Source organism: Sinocyclocheilus anshuiensis, unplaced genomic scaffold, assembly GCF_001515605.1.
Source record: "Sinocyclocheilus anshuiensis isolate Anshui unplaced genomic scaffold, SAMN03320099.WGS_v1.1 scaffold973, whole genome shotgun sequence".
Lineage (NCBI taxonomy): Eukaryota > Metazoa > Chordata > Actinopteri > Cypriniformes > Cyprinidae > Sinocyclocheilus > Sinocyclocheilus anshuiensis.
Genome location: NW_015554121.1, coordinates 95,756 through 116,274, shown reverse-complemented (window position 1 = coordinate 116,274; position 20,519 = coordinate 95,756). Strand labels below are relative to the sequence as shown.

At 38.4% G+C, this 20,519-nt stretch overlaps 1 protein-coding gene across 1 annotated transcript in view; it reads left to right on the top strand.

The window, feature by feature from the left end:
* Nucleotides 1–20,519, top strand: part of kntc1 (kinetochore associated 1) — a gene marked incomplete at its 5' end in the record, with an annotated part of 76,753 nt that overhangs the window by 27,043 nt on the left and 29,191 nt on the right. The window contains 22 exons of the mRNA XM_016462490.1: nt 430–533; nt 732–834; nt 982–1,116; nt 1,679–1,798; nt 1,997–2,069; nt 2,615–2,682; nt 2,792–3,105; nt 5,470–5,642; nt 5,777–5,874; nt 8,222–8,363; nt 10,733–10,789; nt 11,557–11,720; nt 11,801–11,905; nt 11,995–12,123; nt 13,389–13,505; nt 13,625–13,734; nt 15,980–16,211; nt 16,423–16,512; nt 16,632–16,800; nt 16,909–16,967; nt 19,036–19,252; nt 19,504–19,577. Of these exons, the coding sequence (XP_016317976.1) occupies nt 430–533; nt 732–834; nt 982–1,116; nt 1,679–1,798; nt 1,997–2,069; nt 2,615–2,682; nt 2,792–3,105; nt 5,470–5,642; nt 5,777–5,874; nt 8,222–8,363; nt 10,733–10,789; nt 11,557–11,720; nt 11,801–11,905; nt 11,995–12,123; nt 13,389–13,505; nt 13,625–13,734; nt 15,980–16,211; nt 16,423–16,512; nt 16,632–16,800; nt 16,909–16,967; nt 19,036–19,252; nt 19,504–19,577 (2,853 nt within the window). The remainder of the gene's footprint in view (nt 1–429; nt 534–731; nt 835–981; nt 1,117–1,678; nt 1,799–1,996; nt 2,070–2,614; nt 2,683–2,791; nt 3,106–5,469; nt 5,643–5,776; nt 5,875–8,221; nt 8,364–10,732; nt 10,790–11,556; nt 11,721–11,800; nt 11,906–11,994; nt 12,124–13,388; nt 13,506–13,624; nt 13,735–15,979; nt 16,212–16,422; nt 16,513–16,631; nt 16,801–16,908; nt 16,968–19,035; nt 19,253–19,503; nt 19,578–20,519) is intronic.

Here is a 20,519-nt window from a genome sequence, read left to right as displayed (position 1 = left end):
AGTGATGCACACAGCTGTCACCTGACCCTTTTGGATACATGCCAATATTTTAAAATATTATTAGGATTAATAATGAACTGATTTCATTCATTTTTATTTTCATTTAATTTTTTTTGCTATGGTATTGAAATTGGTTCTGAAAATCATTTGTTGTATAATTAAGAGCTCATATTAAAGGAAAGCTAAAGGTTAAAAGGTATAATTTGCAGTTCAGACCTATTTAATGTTAAAATCATTACTACTTTAAATGACTCATTTTAACTTTGAACTGTGTGCATCTCATTGCTACACTTTTCCCTCTCGCCGACAGCGGTCTGAGAGCTAGACACTGCAGTGGAGTGGAGTAGGGTTAGTCAGGGTTACTGTAAACTCCTGTTTCTGAGCACAGTAGGCTCTGTTGGCTAAAGCTGGCGTTTGGCCGTGTTTCAGAAGGTGATGGATGCTGTGATTGAGATCATGTACAAGGCGGTGGTGCCCTGGAGTGACACGGTGGAGAAGCTCGTTCAGCAGCACCTGGAGAAGCAGCATCCGAAGTGAGTGGAGCGCTAAAGCATCAAGCAGCCTCTTCTCCTCTTCTTATTGAGTGATAGTCATTATCTGTAGGCTCCAGATAACATGTTCCTGTTAGCAACACACATCACATTCAGTTAGCACTATTCGTGAGTAAGTTACAGAGTGTGTAACGTGTGATGGAGTATAGTTTGTGATTCATGAGTGTTTCGCATCTACAGGCAGGAGCTGCTGAGAGAGGGGTACAGACTGATGGAAATAAAGAAGCTTCTCAGATGCTACGGCATCCGCAGCTTAGCCCTTTCTAACGCTCGTGATGTCATGGTGAGTTTGTCTTCAGCTTTAGATGTCCTGTTATGTGTTTTATATTTAACAGTTGACTATTCCATGACGGGTTAGACCACAGATCGTTGTGTTGTCCTCTCTGTTCCTGCAAGTGGCTAGTATTTTACTGTGGTTTGCTTTGCTCAGATGCTTGTGAGGCACATCCTAAAACAGGACCTGCCCACCTCTCTCGAGGACTCGCTGAAGTTAATCGAGGCCTACAAACTAAACCCAGCAGAGATCCACCATCTTCACTGCATCCATCTCATCCAGCACAATAAGGTGATGCTCCCACAGAACTGGCTGCTGTAAAAACATCATAGACCCTCACTAACTCTTTTTAGAAGCTGAAGTCATCACAAATGGGTTCATTTATATAGTGGTGAATGGAAAATCCAATAAAATATAAGCATTCCAATAAGAAAAAAAAATGTCCACGATAGTGTTTCCACAACTTTCCAGATGTTCTCGCGATGCAAGCGCTCCCAGGAGACTGAGACTTCATGAGCCTTCAGTAAAATAACAAGTGCTACAATTTGTTATAATAGTCATTTTAATGATTTAATAATAAGTCCATAAGGGAGACATATGAACAGAACTTGTATTATAGAGTCAAATAAAGTTGTAATTAGGTGGAATAGAACAAGCCATCTTCCTGAAATGATGCCAAGGACCTGAGCTACTTACACTATCCAGCTCAGAAAAACTGATTCGGGGTTATTAATGGAGTTTCTCCAGGGTACATGCATATCTCTAACAAAGTGATTTTAACTGTAGTGTAAAAGCATAACTCTGAGTTTGAGCTGGAAGTGTTGAGTGTTGTGAGATTGTGTTGTGTTTGCAGAGGGAGAAGTGCGTCGCTCTGCTGAAGAACCTGCTCCATCCTGAAGCAGAGCTTGTGATCGAGCGCATGGCCTGCTGGGCAAGACTTGAACTTCAAGACAAGCGGCACGTTTCTCAAGAGGTCAGAGAAAGACAGTGAACCTCACAAAGACTTTCAAATCATATAAATTATTATATTCTCTACATTAAAATTCTCATTTTGATTTTAACTGGTATAATGTTGCAATGCAAAAATAAAAATCTGCATACTAAAGTAGGATTTGTTGTCTGTATGAATTTTTTTTTTCCCTATTAATTTTTGCACTTTTTCTTTCAATAGCAGAAGAAAATACAAATGCTAATATCGCAGATTATGGTTGAAGCTTTAAAGTACCTGCAGAGCATTCAGACAGGTGAGCACACACAGTATTGATTCTCATTTAGAGGAGACTCTAATGCTAATATACTTTTACTCGCATCTTCCAAGCATCCATTCAGTCTGGTTCTGCTGACTGTTCATGTTCTGTCCCGCTGCACACACACAAGCCTCGCTAATCATGACTCTTTTCATTTACTGATGGATTTCTCTTTATACTGTTTTGGTCCTTAATTTCTTCGATCAAACTTCTCACTTCAACTTATTTGCCATTGTATCCAAAAAAATAAAAATAAAATCCAATGGTCTTTCATGGATTAATTTAAAGTTAATCAAAACATAATCACTTCTAGCAACAGGTGCATATGGGCTAGCTAGCATGTTAGCTTAGCATAGTGTCAGAAAGTCTTGGTTACATATGTAGCCTGGTTCCCTCAGTAGGGAACAGGACTCCGTGTAGCTTATGCAATGGAAGACTTTCCTCAGGTGTGAGAATAACCTGAAGCCCATGAAACATGATTTTTTGATTAGCTAAACTGATTATCCTCAACAGTTAAAGTGTCCTGTCTTTTCCTCTTGCAGATGATGCCTTCAAGAAAACTGAATGTGAGAACAATCTGAAGATGTTCACAGCCATTGCTCATCTTCAGGTCTCAGTTTATTCATACATGGATTTTGAGGCATTCACTGCCACATTGTAAACACATCTAAACGTTCAGCAACCAATGGGTGTTTGTCTTGCAATGTTCCTGACTCCAGGAAGACTTTGACATCTTCTTGACCCCAGAGGAATATGATGATCCAGCAGTGAGACACAAGTTCAACCAGCAGCTCATCACTGCATATGAGAACGCACAAGCATGGCGGCGCTCAGGAAGACGGCACCCTGACGAGGTTTCCAGCGGTCATCTGAAGGACAGTGATCCAGATGGGAAGACGAAGAGCCTGTCCACTGAAGCGGGGCTCCACCGGCTGGCCAGACAGCTGCAGAAGACGGAGCAGGAGCTGTGGGCAGACCTGGCGCTGAGAGCTCTGGATGCTGGAGACGTGGAGAAAGCCTTACAGATCCTCAGGTGAGGGCAAACCTGAAGACCGAGAGATGCAGTTCTTTTATGTTTGCACACCCCTCGCAGAATAGGCAAGACGTTACTCATTTTAATCATTCAAATTGCATGTCAAGAATAGGCTTCTCTGTTTGTCTCTGCATTTCTCCTCTCCTCATCTAGTTGACAAATAAACCTGCCCGGTATTTTCAAAATTCATATCATAACAAAAATAAAAACCGGTATTCGGTATGAACCGGTATACCACCCAGCACTACTTGAGCGGTTACATAAACAAATTTAGCCCATGATTGTGCTTTAGCTGGTTGCAAATATGGCCAAGTCAAAAGAGCGCTCACAAAAACTATAGGGAATAAACTATTTTATTAAATTAGACAGTCTATGGCTAAAGGTAAAGATTAAAGTGTCTTGCAGCAGAAAACCCACAGAAGCTTCGAAGCACTTACTGGAGGATATACAGAATAAAAGATTCGGCTTTTGGGGGTCAAATACTTCTGTACATGAGTGTTTAGAGCCAATTAGATTTTTTTTCATCAACTTTACATTCTCAGAATTACTCAAATGTGTATTAATAAACTTTCTATATTAGTTTACTGATGCCTTTGTTGAACTGTTTTCATAAAGTTTTGCTCTCGGCAGCGAAAGGTCTTGCAGGTCAAAGGGGTTGAATAATTTTGATTGCATCTGAACAATATATAGATATACAGCAGGCAGTCAAAGCCTAATAACAGCACATGAAGGGTCAGGGAAAGCCATGACAGTAAACATGTGAAACTAACCACCATCAGAGGGAGAGTTTGCATCATTTACTTTCATTTGTAGATGGTGTCAAAAATATGAAATAAGTTACCGCTAAAATTGATATATCCATAAAACTTAAAGACATAAAAATCCAGCTATTTGAGTCATGTTACAGTGAAATATTTCAAGTGTGCTTGCTCTTTACTGTACAGTACTTCCCCATATTTTAGATTACACATTAAACATCTGTGCATTATGCCATAAAATAAAATGTTAGAAACGGTGGAAGTTGGTCTAGTTTCCAAAAACATGGATTTACTGTACATGATTTATTTCAGTAGTGACCACATGATTTAATTTGCCACCAATACAAACACTGCATTTCAACGGATCACACACATCCTCTGCAGGACTCGAGGATAAGGACTGAGCGATGGCTCGGGTCCAGCGTGAAAGAGATCAGTGACCACTGCTCACCAGCCTTTATCACGTGTTTTTAAGCTTTGCTTATTTCAAAATTCAAGCGCTTTTAAAGCATTCAAGCAAGACGTGAAAGACAGCTCCATTCAGTTTCGCGCTGAGCTCTGTGTGAACAGAATGTAATGACGTTTGTGTGGAAATACTATGAAGTGTGCAAACGGTGTTCACAGAGAGCAGAGACACTGAAGACGAGCGCAGAGAGGAGAAAGCACTGTACAGACAGAGCAAGATCACTGCTCACGATGAGCGAGATACTGGGAGAAAATCCTAAACACGGAATCAGGGTTTCTGAGGGGAACTGACTGTCTTCAGAACAGATTAGATGGTGTTTCTCTGCATCTGGGCTCTGTATAATGAAGAATACAGCAGTGTTTATTAGCGCAGCGCTGCTTTGTTTATAGCCACGGAAACGCCGTCTGCTGCTGTCTCTCCTGAAGCATCATTTCATTTGTGTCTTTGCTCTATATATTCAGTTGTGCTACTGCTTATAATTTGCTCTTATTTACTGACTGTTCACTTGTCTTTACTAACAAATATAAAGTTCAAACATTATTAGTTTTTGCTGTAGTATGAAATAAGAATTGATCATTTTAAAATTAAATTGATATCTAAAATTTTGGTGTCATATAAGCTTATTTATTATAATAAAAGATACCATGGGTCAAAAACAATGATAACGGCAACTATTGTATTTAATTTTTTTGTGGCAGTGCAAGTATAAATCTGCAGCACTGGCTCGACCGGACCAGCAGAAACATCCTTAGCGTCGAGCCCTGCCATAACAACATTGTAAAAGTAAACTATATAAATAGAGTGCATTATCCGGAGTTTTTTTAAAGAGACACGACTGCTTATATACACATATATATTATATACACTATATATAGTACATGGAGTGCGTTAAATACAGTAAACGGAAATTCAGCTGTGCTTGTTTGACCTTGTTGGTTGTTGCTTGAAAAGCAAGCATATTTGAGCAAATGGACAAAAATTGGTGAAAGAAAATGAAAATCTTCTTTTGCGCTCTGAAGATGTAACGTTTGGTGATTTTGTAAGAATGTGGTTGAGTAAATGACAGCACTTTCATGCTTGTGTGAACTGTCCTTTTACGTTTGAATGTGTTCTCTGGTGTCTTTAATTCCTCCTCAACAGGGAGCTGTACCAGCACCACTCGACCTGCAGCACAGGACAGGTTCTGTTCAGCACGGCCCAGCGCCTCTGTCAGATGCTGGAGGAAAACATCCCCATGGTTCTGCCTGAACAGGTTAACCTGCCTGCTGTCATCCATGGGCTGGCCTGTCAGGCCATTACAGTCTGCCACAGTGGTACTGAAACACTTCCACTCTTCATATTCTCATTAAGTGCATGTCACAGCTTTCTTCAGTCAGCTTCCGCAGTTACAGATCACTCGTGTCCTTTACACCAACTTCAAAAAGTGCATGTATTTTTCCTTTCACAGACCTTCTGCTGGACTGTTTGGAGCTGTGTAAAAGCACCAGAAGTGCTACAGATGTCTACAGACAATGTCAGATTGAAGATTTTGGATTTTTTACTAAGGTCAGCTTGCTAAACATTGCATATGCAATCAACAGCCCAATGACATTCAACCAAGGCTGGCGCTGGGCGATATGGGCAAAAAAAATCATATCTCTGTATCCTTAGGCTGAATGGTGATATATCTCAGTATTTTCTACGATTTTCTGTTTGGATTTATTAAAAAAAATATATATATATATATTTTCTGTATTTCACATCGTGCCCAGTGTTGTCCTACAAACAATGTGCATATTGAAGACTATGAAAACAAATATAGTGAATGTACAGGGTTTCCGGGGGTCCTTAAAAAGTCTTAAATTTAGTTGAATCAAATTTAAGACCATAAAAAGTCTTAAAAGGTACAAGGAAGTCTTAATTATGATTTCAGGAGGCCTTAATTTTGGGGACGGAAAGACAAGGATAGCAGTATAGCTTAATGTGACGATTAAACTTCAAAAAGCTATGATTTCATTGAATAAATATGAGCTGCACATTTCAGAGTCAGCGGCTGCGCTGTTTTGTTTACAGCTGTTACGGTGAAACCGTGATATTTCTGCTGTTCAGACAGCGCCTCCTGCTGGCAGAGAATGAATGTGCATTTTCAATAAGCCCGTCTGCAGTTTTTGTTCAGACCGAAGTGAAAATCAACCCATGTTTTTACGCAGCAAACACTCAGTTGTAAATGTGAACCTATGGATCAAGATAATGCATTATAAAAATCTAAACAATTAAGACTGTAAAATATATGTATATGTTATTTAATTAACATAATTGATTTATAATAATTGCTTTAATATAATGCTTGATAATTTTGACATCCATTTTCTTAAAAAGGTTTAAAGGCTGAAATGTGAAGTTTATTATTTTTATATCATTTTAGTTTTTTGTGCAAACCTGTATCTGAACTGTAAATCATGCTTTTTACTGTCATTTTACAGTTTAATATGTTACCATAGACATTGCCCTACCCTGCTTATATGGTATTAATTTTATTTGTGCAGGTTTTTAAAAAAGGTCTTAAAGTCTTAAAGTTGAGCTTAAAAATCCTGCTGATAACCTGATGTAACCACGCAGGCTATGGTATATATTACCCTATGTGCAAAAAAAGTGGTTAAAATCACATTACATTCTTACATAACATCATTACAGTCTAAAAACTAAACAAAATGATTTTTAAAGCTAAAATCACTAAATTAAAAATGAAAGTGACGTGTAGCCAAGTGTGGTATCCCATACTCTGAATCTGTGCTCTGCGTTTCAACCATCCAAGTGCACACACACACTCACTCACTCTCTCTCACACACACACACACACACTCTCTCTCTCACACACACACACTCACTCACTCACTCTCTCTCACACACACTCTCACTCTCTCACACACACACACACACACACTCACTCTGTCTCTCACACACACACACACACACACTCACTCTCACACACACACATGGTGTGAACAGACACTCGCTCACTCTCTCACACACTCGCTCACTCTCTCTCACACTCACTCACTTGCTCGCTCGCTCACACTCTCTCTCACACACACGCTCACTCTCTCACACTCACTCAGTTCTGTCTCGCTCTAAAGGGTGGCAGGCAAACGGCTGCCAGATGATGATATAATGAGCATGAAATGAGAGGGAGACAGAGAGCGAGAGAATGTTTGCTTTTATTTAGTTGATAACCCATGTACACAATTTGCTTTGAAAGATGTTCAACAATTACATAAACTGTAGCTGATTAGTTAATGGCTGTCATTTCCTAGACTGAGCATCTGGTCCCCCTCTCTCTCTCTCTCTCTCTCTCTCTCTCTGTCTCTCTCTCACACACATGCACACATATATATACACGCATACACACACTCTCTCACTCTCACTTTCACTCACACACACACACACACACGGTGAGCGCACACCGTGTGGAACTCAGGGTCACTTTACATAATACATAAATACATAATCCAAGCAGAATAAACAATACATACAAAAACAAAGCAGGGACAAGTGGGAAACAAAAGAGTAACAATAAATAATGACACTGAAGGATCTACTGTCAATCAATGACAGTCTAAACTTTGGAACAAACTTTAAACTTTATATTACTATTGAAATACAGCTGTGCTGTAATGAATATTTAATTATACTAATAATTTTACTGTAATAAAATTACAGTACTTATGTCTTAACTTCTTTACCTACAAGTGTTAAACTCAAGCTTTGTTTTGGTGGAAAACTGCAAGGAGACATTTAAGTTCGTGTTTAGTTGCTTTTTGTTATAAATGTATTGAAAAAATCTTTCCCTGAACAAACCATCGATCAATAATTTAACCCTCATATTGTTTGTTAAACAATGATTTATTTTCAGGAATCTGCATTGAGTGGTGAAGAGGATGCATACACTGAATCTCATTTCCAGGATGTCTTTAATGAGGACTGCATTGTGCTGGATCCAGTCTCAGTGCTTCCACTGCAGTATAAAATCACCAGAAATCTGTTGCCACTGGCAGGTGAGAGTATACTCTTATTGCTGGAGTGTGTGCAAACTAATGCTTTGACAAACAAGCTTTAATATGGACATTATTGATTTTCAGGAATCAATCATTTGAGTTACAATTGTAACTTCCTTTTCAACTTTAAAGCAGCTCTACAGAACGCAATATAGAGTCATTGTTAAGCTCAGTTTAATTCAATTATTCAGTGAACTCATTAGATCATTTCCAATGTAGTTAAATCAATACAGGTATACGGAGTATGAATTGGCGTCTTAAGTCTCCACTGAGTAAGCCAAAGGGTGACAGTAGCAAGGAGCAGTAACTGCAGGGAGTAAGAAGCCCTTAGCTCAGCTGACGGAGCCAGTCCTCTGTTCTAACAGTACGAACACAGCTGGATTCATGATCCCAAGCTCCAGCACAGGTCCGTGATTGTGTAGATGGTATTCAAAATTTAAACCAGCTCCTTCTGATTGGAGACTGGCTTGGGCCAAAACAGACATGGGCAGAAGTTTGAGACCACAGCGATTGTAATATAATGACTGTAATTTGACCAAACCATTTATTAGAGTTTTATAAGTAATCAGGAAAGATGCTTAAGGGGTCATGAATTGAAAAATCCAATTTTCCCTGATCTTATGACCTATTTGAGGTCATTGTACTATAAAAAAAATATACTATACGTTTCAGAATTCAGTACTTCCTCCTTAGCCCAAAAACAGCGTTTATTGAAACCAGCTGCCAGAATGACCAACTTTGTCTTGGTCATAATAATCATAATCATCACAGAAGAGTACCTGAAGAGATGAACACCTACTGCTGCTTCACATCTGTTAGTGAGGTGATGAGGAAAGATGGCAGAGATCGGAAAACAGCATCACTTGGGATAAAATACATTTAGATGCCTACTAAGTTTTTCAAATGTTGTGCAATCCTTAGTTGCGCAAGAACATTGTCTCTGTATACCTTCTGAAGCATTTTAAAATTTGAATTTATTTTCAACACGGTGCCTGATTGTGTCAGTAGTTTGTAGGTTTTGGTTTACAAACACTTTCACTGAAAAATGGACCCGACCAAATGCCACAACACACAACTCGGTCTGTGAGCTTGTGCTGAACAAAACTCTGGCCATTCACGCGTTCAACACTAGCTACAGTGCTCAATGCTGGGGGAAAATAATGTTGTTAAAAAGAACCTTTGATGGAATAGATGTAAACATAATACTGTAAGCCAATTAGCTGTAATCATAGCCATGTTTTAACAGTTCCACACGTGGAACACTTATTTCATATGCAAAGGTTGGTGTTAAATGTTTGAAACAAGTCACGCACATACTTTATTCATTGTCTGTCATTTTTAACACAAACTGCAGAGCCCTGCACATGACTTGCAGAATAAAAGAGAGAGAGTTTTTGTCGTGGTTTTTCAATTTATTAGTAAAAAAAGTCTGTGGTAAATTTAAATATGATACTTGCACATTTGGCTCTACAGTGTCATGCCAGTTACACACGCTTACACTGAAAACACAAATTTTAATGTTTTTTTTTTTTTTTTTATGTATGTTTGTCATAAGTAACTACTGGAACATAAGAACATTTGGGGTATGAATGTGTGCAGTTTAAGTTGTATAACAAAACATCCAAGTATCAAGTTATTTTTACCACAGACCTTATTTTGCTAATGAATTTAAAAACCCCATTATAAAACCCTATAGGAAAATCTCAAGGGAACCCATGGCGAGTCTTCTGGGTTTTGACGTCACAGCACTCCATGCTTTGAGAAATCGCTCACCAATTATTATTTTTAATTCATGAGCATCTTGTAATTATTAGTTCCAGTGAATTAACTAACACGAGGGAACAAATATTATTTAAATTTGTATTTAATATATTTAAATAGAAAAATCATGTAATATTTCATAATATTAATGTTAACTGTCTTTATTTAGAGAGCATATGTCGTAACTTAGAAATGTTTGTAAGATGGAAGAATACTGTTTTGTGGTGTTAGTTAAGTGTTAGTAATGTGGATTTCAAATGCAGTCCATTAGTTTAGAAAATTGATAGGTTTCACCAGGCCTCAAGGAAATGTAAAGGTGAATATCGTTAGCATAACCCTGAAAGCTAACTTCAAAAGTCATGATAATGTCTCCCAAAGGTAGCTTATACAGCATGAAAAGCTAAGGTCCTAGTACTAAGCCTTGCAGCACACCATACTGAACTTGCAATTGACACCTCTTCATTTACCAAATACAAGCACATTTTACTCTATATAATGTGCTTCGAGGGATAGTTCACTCAAAGATGAAAATTCTGTTATTATAGTAAATAGTTGGCCATGTGTTGCTTATCGTGTTTGTAAACACGAAACTTTGTCCTTTATTCCAGAATCGAGGCTTTATCCTTTTGGTTGTTCCTGCCTGTCATACTGTGATCTCAAAGTAGGTAAGAGTGTCTTCCTATTGCCTTGAGTAGTATACAGTGAGACTGTTCATAGAGTACTTCTCACTCTATGCTTAACCCTAAGGTAAGAGTTTGCTGTGTATTTGTAAGCAAAAGACTGTCAAAAACCTTTTTACTGACATATAAACAGGTGCAGGTAACATGGAGAAAGAGTTTATATTGTTTATCTATACAGTATGTACTTCTGACATTGTAACCAATTAAAGATAGTTGAAAATTGCTGGGGTGGGTAGATGATTATCCAAAAAATATTTTTACATATCACTCAACCCTAATACAGTGCTTGGCATAATTTGTCAATTCTGCATTAAGCTGTTCAGAGTGTGAGACTGATTCTAGCTTCTGTGGTTCTCTGTTCAAGACTAGCAGCTTTAGGGGGCCAGTGGGAAAGGGGCTTGTGTTACACAATGCGCTGCTAGTTGTTTAAGCTTTGTACATGTTTAGGGTTTAAAAGTGTAGTGTGAGATTTCAATAGTCCACTTTAGACATTCTACTAACTAAGTAACTTTGCATCTACACATCAACTAACTCTCATTAGAGTATTAGTAGACTGTTAGGTTAGGGTTAGTAGAATAAGTTGTCATGTGCTTGCAAAGTGACTTATAGTCAGTAGAACATCTGTTGGGGGAGCATCAGAATAAAGTGTCAGCAGATGTTAAGGAGACAGTCTGTGTGATTTCTGACTGATTTCTGGGGACAAAAAGAAGTTTCTGAGGCCTTGCTCACGAGATATCTGTCCACTTTCACAGGCACTGATTTGGTTGGGCCTTTGCTCAATCCCTTGGCCTCTATGCTGCAGATGCTGCAGGAGTGCAGTCAGCTAGAACTGGCTCTGCGACTTCTGATGGAGTCCTACGGCAGCATTTTAATGCACTTTGTTTCTAACAACATGGATATCTCTCTAAGCATGCAGGTGAGAATCCTGTGAAGTAGTTAAGTTATATCTAATGTAAATAAGTGCTTTTGTTGATGGTGTATTTGTCTCATTTTCAGCTTCATTCTAGCAACCGCTTGGCCAGAGACAAACAGACTCTTGACAGGATAGAGAAAACGGTTCTCTCGTCTGTCACTGTGGTTGTGGTCTCCTTGTTACAGAAGGTGTGCAAAGACACTTAAGATGTGCATTTATCTTGGCTTCTTTCCAAGGAATGATTTAGATCAGTCTGTTCATTAACCCTGTATTACAGGTGCTCAACTGGAGAGTGGTCGACTCTGATCTGGCCATCGGGCTTTGTACCATTTTGCCCAAGGCAGCGGTTGTGGATATTCTCTGGAAGATGATCGCCAGTGCCTGGCAAAATTATGAAAAGATTAAGGTCAGGCTGAAGTTTGGTTTGTCATTTATTAGTTGTGCTTCCTACTGTTTGTAAAACCTTTAACACTAAGTATTAAAGTCATCATAAAATCAAAATGAATCCAGTTTACCTTACTTTCTTTTCTTTCTTTACTTAATTATTTGACTTTCTTGTATTTTCTAGGCCTAAATGTGCAGGATTCTTCTTTTTATTTAATTTATTTAATTCCTTTCATCAGAATAGTAATTAGTCATTAGTAATAATGACTTACTAAATATATGTAGTTAAACACCTATTGCACATATAGTTAAACTTTCCTTTTTAGCTGGCATCACCTAGAGCTGCATTAAAGTAGATTTTTGAACATTGTTTAAGGCTACTCATGCTAACACGATATCCTTGGTAAAAATGAGCAAAATGTCTTGCCGTTTATCCTCTTTGGTCAGGAGTACTCGATGAGAGTGGACACTCGGGAGCCTTGCATGTGTTGCGTATACCTGTGTTCTCGAACTAAGCATTGTAGGAAAATACTCAAAGCTGTTTTCTTGACAAAGGTAGTTTGTGCAAAGTATTAAATGGAGGGTGCCAAAAATTGGAGCACATACAGTAATGTTCAAAGATTTGGGACTAATAAAATCATGTGAAGACTGAAAAAATTAGCTTTGCCAATACAAGATTAAATCACATTTTATTGTGTTAGTATTAATAGAAAAGTTATTTTAAACTAATAATTTTTCACAATATTACAGTTTTTGCTATATTTTTGATGAAATAAATACAGACTTGATGTGCAGACTTCTTTCAAAAACAGATTCTTACCAGCTCCAGACTGTTGACCGGCAGTGCTTATTTTACAAATATTTGGTTATTTTACTATAATTAAGGTCAGCTTTTGTGAATATTTTGAATTAAATACCAAGAGCATAAACAGCATTTTTCCACAGCCTGTTTTGACCATATTTACCAGTGGTGCCAATATTAGTGAATGACTCTAGGAAATTACTGTTGAAAACACTGTACTGCGGAAATATGCACTGACTAACAATAATGTAAAGCAATAATGACAATGATAGCAAATAATGATATATGTAAGATGTTCTCAAGGGTGACTGATTTTGATCTTCAAACTCCTCCCGATCAAATAGCGCGCTTAAAAGTGAGTGTTTCAGCAGAAGAGCATATTCTGTTTTCAACCGCTCAGGGTTATGGCAGCAGCATTTGCATGGCCAAGCACCCCCACGTTTTCTGATTTTAAGCATCATAATGCATCTATTTCTCTTCTGTAGGTTGTTGCAATGGTGGGAGCCCATCTAAGTTTTTTGTATAAGGATGAAGAGGAGAGGGGGAAGTTTCTGTCTGTTATCACTGATGCAGAGTGGGGCGTTCAGCTGGGCAAACTCGGGGTCAGTGCTGCACTTCTGCAGAGTTTGTTTTTTAGTTTGTGTCGTCATTTAATAATCTATTTTAAAACCACACAATATGGACAGAATGTTGTGTCCTTTGACAATTTTTTTCCATTTAGGTCTCCATCCAGTCAGTGTTTAGGCAGTGCGCAGAGACGAAGAGAAACTTGATTCCTACACTTGTGAAAAACAGGAACATCACTCCTGACATCATACTGCATTACTGCAGGCAAGTCAGCTGTTCACTATTTGACTTCATTTATAATGGGTGGTAAAACACATTTGGAAAGGTTTCTGATAGAGTCCGTTTTTGTTCTGTAATGTGCCTGTGCAAGTAATAAGTGTAAAGGGTTATGAATAAATAGAGCATTTTTTTAAACACAATATTTAATATTTTCGATGCAGTGTACAAATGCAAATAGTGTTGTTTATTTGTGCATTACAAAACAATGTATAATACATTTGTTAATTTTGTTGTGTGCGGTGGTGAATTGCAGATCCTTTGACACTTAACTCAAGCTTAGACTTGTGCCGGTATTCGGTAATGCGATATATCACGGTAAATTGTGAATGTTAATGCATTAACTAAGGTTAACTAATGAGGTCTTATTGTAAAGTGATACCTATTGGTCTTTATAGTTCTTTTGCACTTTAATCTGTGTAAAACTTTTAACTTTATACATTTTTCTGTATTGCTTTATTGCATTAAAATGTTCAGTTATTTTTGTTATAAGAAAAAAGTTATTAAACCTATTATACTGTATTATGACAGCACTTTTTTTTAACAAAATTTCAATATCGTGATAATACCGCATACCGTGATAAAAGCATGAGCAATTAATCACAACATGAAAAATTGATACCGGCATATCCCTACTCAAGCTGTAGTAAAGCTGGCTGGATCTGGAAGTTCACCGCACCCACTGATCTGTGATGAGAGTTCATGAAATTGTAGTTGCAGCGTGTATGCCTGAAAACTAAAGTTTCAAACAAATCCTCAGTGATTATAGCCTAGAAAGCACACAGTGCGCTCCCTTTATAATCACTAAAAAGCCATCACTCACTTCAATTTATCGCAATCTCACAATGTTCCGTTATAATCAATGAAGCTCTCGAAACCGCACGATGAATCTCTTATTCTCACCGCATCTGCACTTTATGAGATGATTCACGAGCGTCCAAAACTGCACTTAACAAAAACTCCGGCGTTTTCAGCGGTGAGTGAATTCTATCCAACTTAAACACCTCTGATTGGCCGTTGCATTCAAGAAATCAACAGAAATGCCTGTGATTGGCTACATTGCTCAACGCTGCAAAAGCACGTTGTAAATAGAAACTTTTGATGTTTTCCAGAGTGCAAACACACATACGCGCTGGATTGCTGACCTTCCAGTGTTTCCCACAGACTTAAACTGTATGTGTGGTGGCACTTCCCCAGGGAATTTACTGGAAATCATAGCTTTAATATGATCAAAATACCAGGAGGAAAAACTGCCACTACTTGAAGGGCATAAAATTTTAGATTTTTATTGAAAGATAAATATAACAAGGTTGGAACATGACAATGAGGTATATTTTTACATTAATGAAAACAACTTGAGGGGGCAAACACTGGAGAAAAACTTATGGAATTGCACTTTACTTCAGACTTCTTTAGAGAGAAGTATTATTTTTCCACTTTTTACCCTAAATAGGGTTGTGTGAGCATTAGTGAGCACACTCATGTAACGTCTGTTTCATTCATACTGGAAGCCGGAGGGCAGAAACTCACAGATGTATGAGAACGCTCCAGGAAATCCCTAATATGGACAAAGCCATCCAGCTGTCGCTGTAAAAGAAGATAGAAACCCTGTAACTGACCAAACATGAAGACAGTAAACACATGAACGTGGAAATATAAGAATAAAGTCTGTTTATAATGAAATGGTAATTGATATTGAGAAACGCAGCCATGTTGTAATTCTTTCACTGTCGTGTGAGACAGACGTGCTGAGGTGAGATTTTACCCACTTTAAATAGTACAATAACATTTTAAACAGACATAACACAACAGTTTCTGCCAGTCTCATGTTAACCATGAGTACCTATAGAGTATTATTGCATCCTTCATATCTCCCAAGAGTCTTTAGTTTGATCAGATTTATAAAAGACAGATACAGCTTTGCGCTTCTCTGAAAACAGTCGAGCTCCTGGAGGCGTGTCGTGGCAGAGCTAAAGAGTCAATCGTGCCGAATCTGCCATTTCTGTCAGACAAACAGACCAGACCGGAGAGTAAATTAACATTGGTGGACTTGAACTTGAAAAATGGTCCGTATTGACGTCTCTCTGCGGTTGAAGCAAGAAACTTTCTGATGTTCATTTATGTTTGTTTGGTGCTGTAACTAGTAAAGAGGAAGAGATGATCGTTCCTCCACAGTCTGAATTACCTGTGCATCTTCGGTGTAATACTCAAGGCTCTTTGTTTGGGTCTGCAGCACGTTTGGATTGGACAGCGGTTCTGCCATCAATTTGTACATCACCACTGTACTGCTGCAGGAGGATAGGTGGTATGAAATGGAGATTGCAGAAGGCGATGCCAAAGCTAGCCTGCAGTGTGAAGAGTCTCCGCTAGGAAGAGATGACATGCTCGAAAGTGCCCTTCAGATCGTTCCTCAGCTTGGCTCTACCAAAGACCTTGTAATCAGTCTCAACACAGCCTTGACCAAGGTCTCGTCTTGCATACTTCATCTCTGATTCTCTTTAAGCCTAGTCCGTGTCATTTTTACTCTGGTTGTAATATGGGAATATTTCATAAGATTTTTTGGAACGTTTTATGGTATACAGGACATTGAAATGATTACTCAAGTGTAATTTATCTTATATAGTGGTTTATTGTAATGTCATACAGTTTGTGCTAATATTAATGTAATCTGTACAGCTAAATCCATATAACTATGAGTGGATCGAGAGAGTGCTCAGAACTATTCAGATGGCTGATGAGACCACAACCCTGCTACCCCTTGGTCAGGTCAGTCAGATGCCAGGATGAAAAGCATATCCCCAAACGATTGCCTAGTGCTCGCTGAGGCTTTGTGTGTAACGTTTTGATTAAGCTTCATTGTAAAATCTTTATACTGTGTTGTGTAGATGGTGGGATTACTCCAGCATTTGAAGTCGCACAGAAGGATCTCGGCCCCCACAGACCTGGAGAGCTCATATCTTTTGGAGAACGGTCTTGAACCCACGGCTCTAGCTCACACCCGCCTGCCCTTTCATCTGCTCTTCCAGAACAACCACGCCTTCTGGAAAACTGTCTGTGTGTATCAGTGCCTGGTTTTGCAGTGTATTTCATCATACTCTTCCTGATTTGTCCTAAATGACTCCCTTATTTTCTGTTTTAATGTGATGTGTCCTCCTCCCACAGCTCCAGAACTTAGTGAGGACACTTTACCCACGCTGCTCCTCATCTGTAAATTAATGAAGGTAACGTACATAAAGGAGCTTTTTATTTTTTTTTTATTTATTTTTTTTTTTTGCATGCCAATGAGTTATTATTGCTATTATTATTGTTTAGTTAGTTATTAGAACTTGTTGGATTTTGCAGTATTTGGCTGAGCAGTGGTTTGGGTGGCTCGCCATTGTACTAGTTTTCTCTAATACATAAAATAAGTGAGCTTGACCAGAGTTCTTGTGGAGAGAATAATTTATTGAAGGTTGTAGTGTAGCAGTGATGTTAGCGTGTCTTCCTTCAAACAATCTTAACCCAAGCTGCTGTCTGTGAGACCAGACGTTTATAACAAACAAATGTGCCACAAACAATACAATAACACCCCACAGAGAGCCAGCGATACACTGACCTGATGCTGAGCCAAGGGGCCATTTGGGCCACACTTCTGTAAATAAAAATACAGTTGATTGCAAGTACCCTGAGGCATAGTCGCAATGTAAATGCATCTAACTAAAGATCACTGAAGTGCACACAATCTTTCAAACTACTTGCCATGTTGTAAATGTTGCCAGGGTCTCTCCTCAGTCGTGTTATTGAGGAAGATTCATTCACTCCCTCCACCTACAATCCCTGCCGGACCTGTGACTCGAACCCTCGACCTTTGGGTTACAAGACTCTCTAACCATTAGGCCACAAGTATGAGTAACACATCCCTGTCAGTCCGTAGAGACGAAGGGGGCAAAATACTCTCATGTATTTGCCAAGAAATCTCTTGTAAACAATTGCATTGTGTGCTGTATATTATTGTTAAGATAGAGGTATTATTCTTATTGCCCCCCATCCATCTGTCAAGACCATGTTAATTATTTACAGTACATTTAATATTGGATAATATTTTAAGTTTTAGACATTATCAGATCAAATATCAAAATTGGTAACACTTTATTTTGATCCATTTTAGACATTCTACTGACTCTCAGTAACTTTGCAACTACATGTCAACTAGCAGTCATCAGAGTATTAGACTGTCTGCTTAATATGTACTGACACTTTATTTTGAACACATTCTGCTGACTATGTCACTTTGCAAACATATGTAAACTTATTCTACTAACCCTAAGCTAACACTACTAATACTCTAATGAGAGTTAGCTGATGTGTAGATGCAGAGTTACTTAGAGTTAGCAGAATGTCTAAAGTGTAGCCTCAGATTTCAACAGCAAGGGGCATTTGTTTATCTCTTAAACTCTACCCCACACTTTTTTGTAGTCGGTCATTTTTGAGGAACACCAAAGTGTAACAAGGTGGGAAAATACGCCCCCAAAAAGTCAAACAAATATAATAACATTCACTGGTTTTGGAGGAAAAATACAATCTTCCCGGGGTCAAAATGAGCACAACATGAGGGTTAAAGGGATTGTCCACCCGAAAATGAAAATTGTCATAATTTAATCATAATTTACCCTAAAGTTATATATACATGTATGAGTTTATTTATTGTTAAACACAAAATAAGACACTTTAAACAATGTTGGTAACCAAGCAGTGTCAAATGCAGTTTAAAACCGAAACACATTTTCAGTGTGCCACCCGAGGAGTTTTACAGCAGCTCTCTGGCCACCCCAAAATAAAGTGTCCTGGAGGCGCCACTGACCAGCATACAGTCTCACAGCATTGTGCCTCCGGTTTGTGTTCACACTGAAGGTGCTCTGGCAGTTTTCTGGAAGCACAAATCAGTGTAAACATAGATTATGTTGCCCACACACTGCACGGCTTTAGTTAATGGAGATCGCCAGCAAAAGCCCGAAATCTGATGCAGATCTAGACCTGTCTGCAAGTGCTGCTGTGTGACGACAGACAGTGTAGTGTAAGTGTGAAAAAGGCCATTTGACACACTCCTGCAGTATTTCTGTTTCCAGTGTGGCCGTAAATATCTGACTTATTTAGGCAGCTCTTAGGATATTATTAGGTAGTGGGGTTTAAAATCATTTACCAGACAAATTCACAAGACCTGTGTTATGTGAATATAATAAACTCATGCTAGGGACTAAACAAAATAGAGGTAAGATGTTTAGTCTTTTTTCTTTGCTTTGTTTTACCCAGGTTAATCCTGATAAGCTGTATGTTTTAGCTGTGAACCATGTGTTCAAGAAGAGTCTCTTGCCTTTGCTAACGGATCAGGCAAAGAAAATCCAGATGGTTGCTCCCAGTAAAGAGTTGTCTCGTGTGACTCGGAGTATCTTTGAACACGCGCTGTGCATCCAGAATCTGGAACTTGCTGCAGCCACAGTCCATAAAATTGCCCAGGACCTTCCTGCAGGTTAGTCGAGTGTTGTGACAGCACTTCATCAGTCACACATTATACTGTACATCATATCAGAAATCTTTTAAAGGAATACAATAGCTTTGAGTGTGATACAGACCAAAGTATGAGTTATTCACTGAATCTGTCCTTCATTGTTTACGTTGGCGTCTGATATGCTGTAATGGACTTGAGTGAAGGCATCACATTAAAAAAGAAATGAATGATGTTTTATTTGTTTGTATGTATTTTTAATTGTTTGATTCCAGGTGCACAAAAGACAGATTTCTTGAAGTTCAGTTTGGAACTCGTGCACAAGTTACTGCAGTCTGATACTCTGGAGGTATGTAGGAGAATGGAAATATTATATTGTTTTTGGGACACGTTATGTATGTGATAATGTAAAACCGTTTGTTGCTTTCTGATAAATAGATAAACATGTATGTGTCTTGTGATCAGAATTTATTGAGGGTGTCTGATATTGTGACTACTAAACATTTGTGCACATTTTGAAGTATTTGTTTTTACTTATTTAGTGCTTTTTCCAAGTTACACAATAGTACAATATGAAGATTTAATTGACATTTAAATATGGGTAATGAGGAGGCATAATAAAGACTAGGCAGCAAGGTTATTAACACTAAAGAAATAGATCACCCAAAAATGAAATTTTGCTGAAAGTTTTCTCAACCTCCAGCCATCTGAGTTTGTTTCTTCTTAACATATTTCAATTTAGGGTTTTATTCACATAAACATTGATCAACACATACATAACACATGAAATATGGTAAATGTAAGGTCAAAATTGCGTGTTTTGCATTAATTTTGTGAATTTCAAATATGAATGTGTATTTCACTATAAATTTGTTTGCAGGGTTCCCACGCTTCTTGAAAGTACTTGAATTTCAGACATATGGATTCAAGGCCTGGAAAGTACTTGAAAACAAACATAGGTCCTTGAAAGTGCTTGAATTAAATTTGAAATAAATTTTATGGTGCTATTTAAAAAATTGTCCTATATGTTCTGTCAAAGACAGAAGAAGCGGCACTAATGATTGGGGGTGGAGATGGGGGAGCGCGAAAAAAAATTGATGCGCAGCCTAGAGCCCCGAGCGGGACAGTTTTCTTAAGCCCGCTGCCGCTGAATTTCTGACCATTACCGCCCACTCCCGCAACGTGTGTGTCACGCTCCCGCACACATTCTTATTGTATATATTTCATCAACGAAAATAGTTCCAAATATAGTAACAGCTGAGCCGCTGCGCATCTCTAAAAGCAAACACAG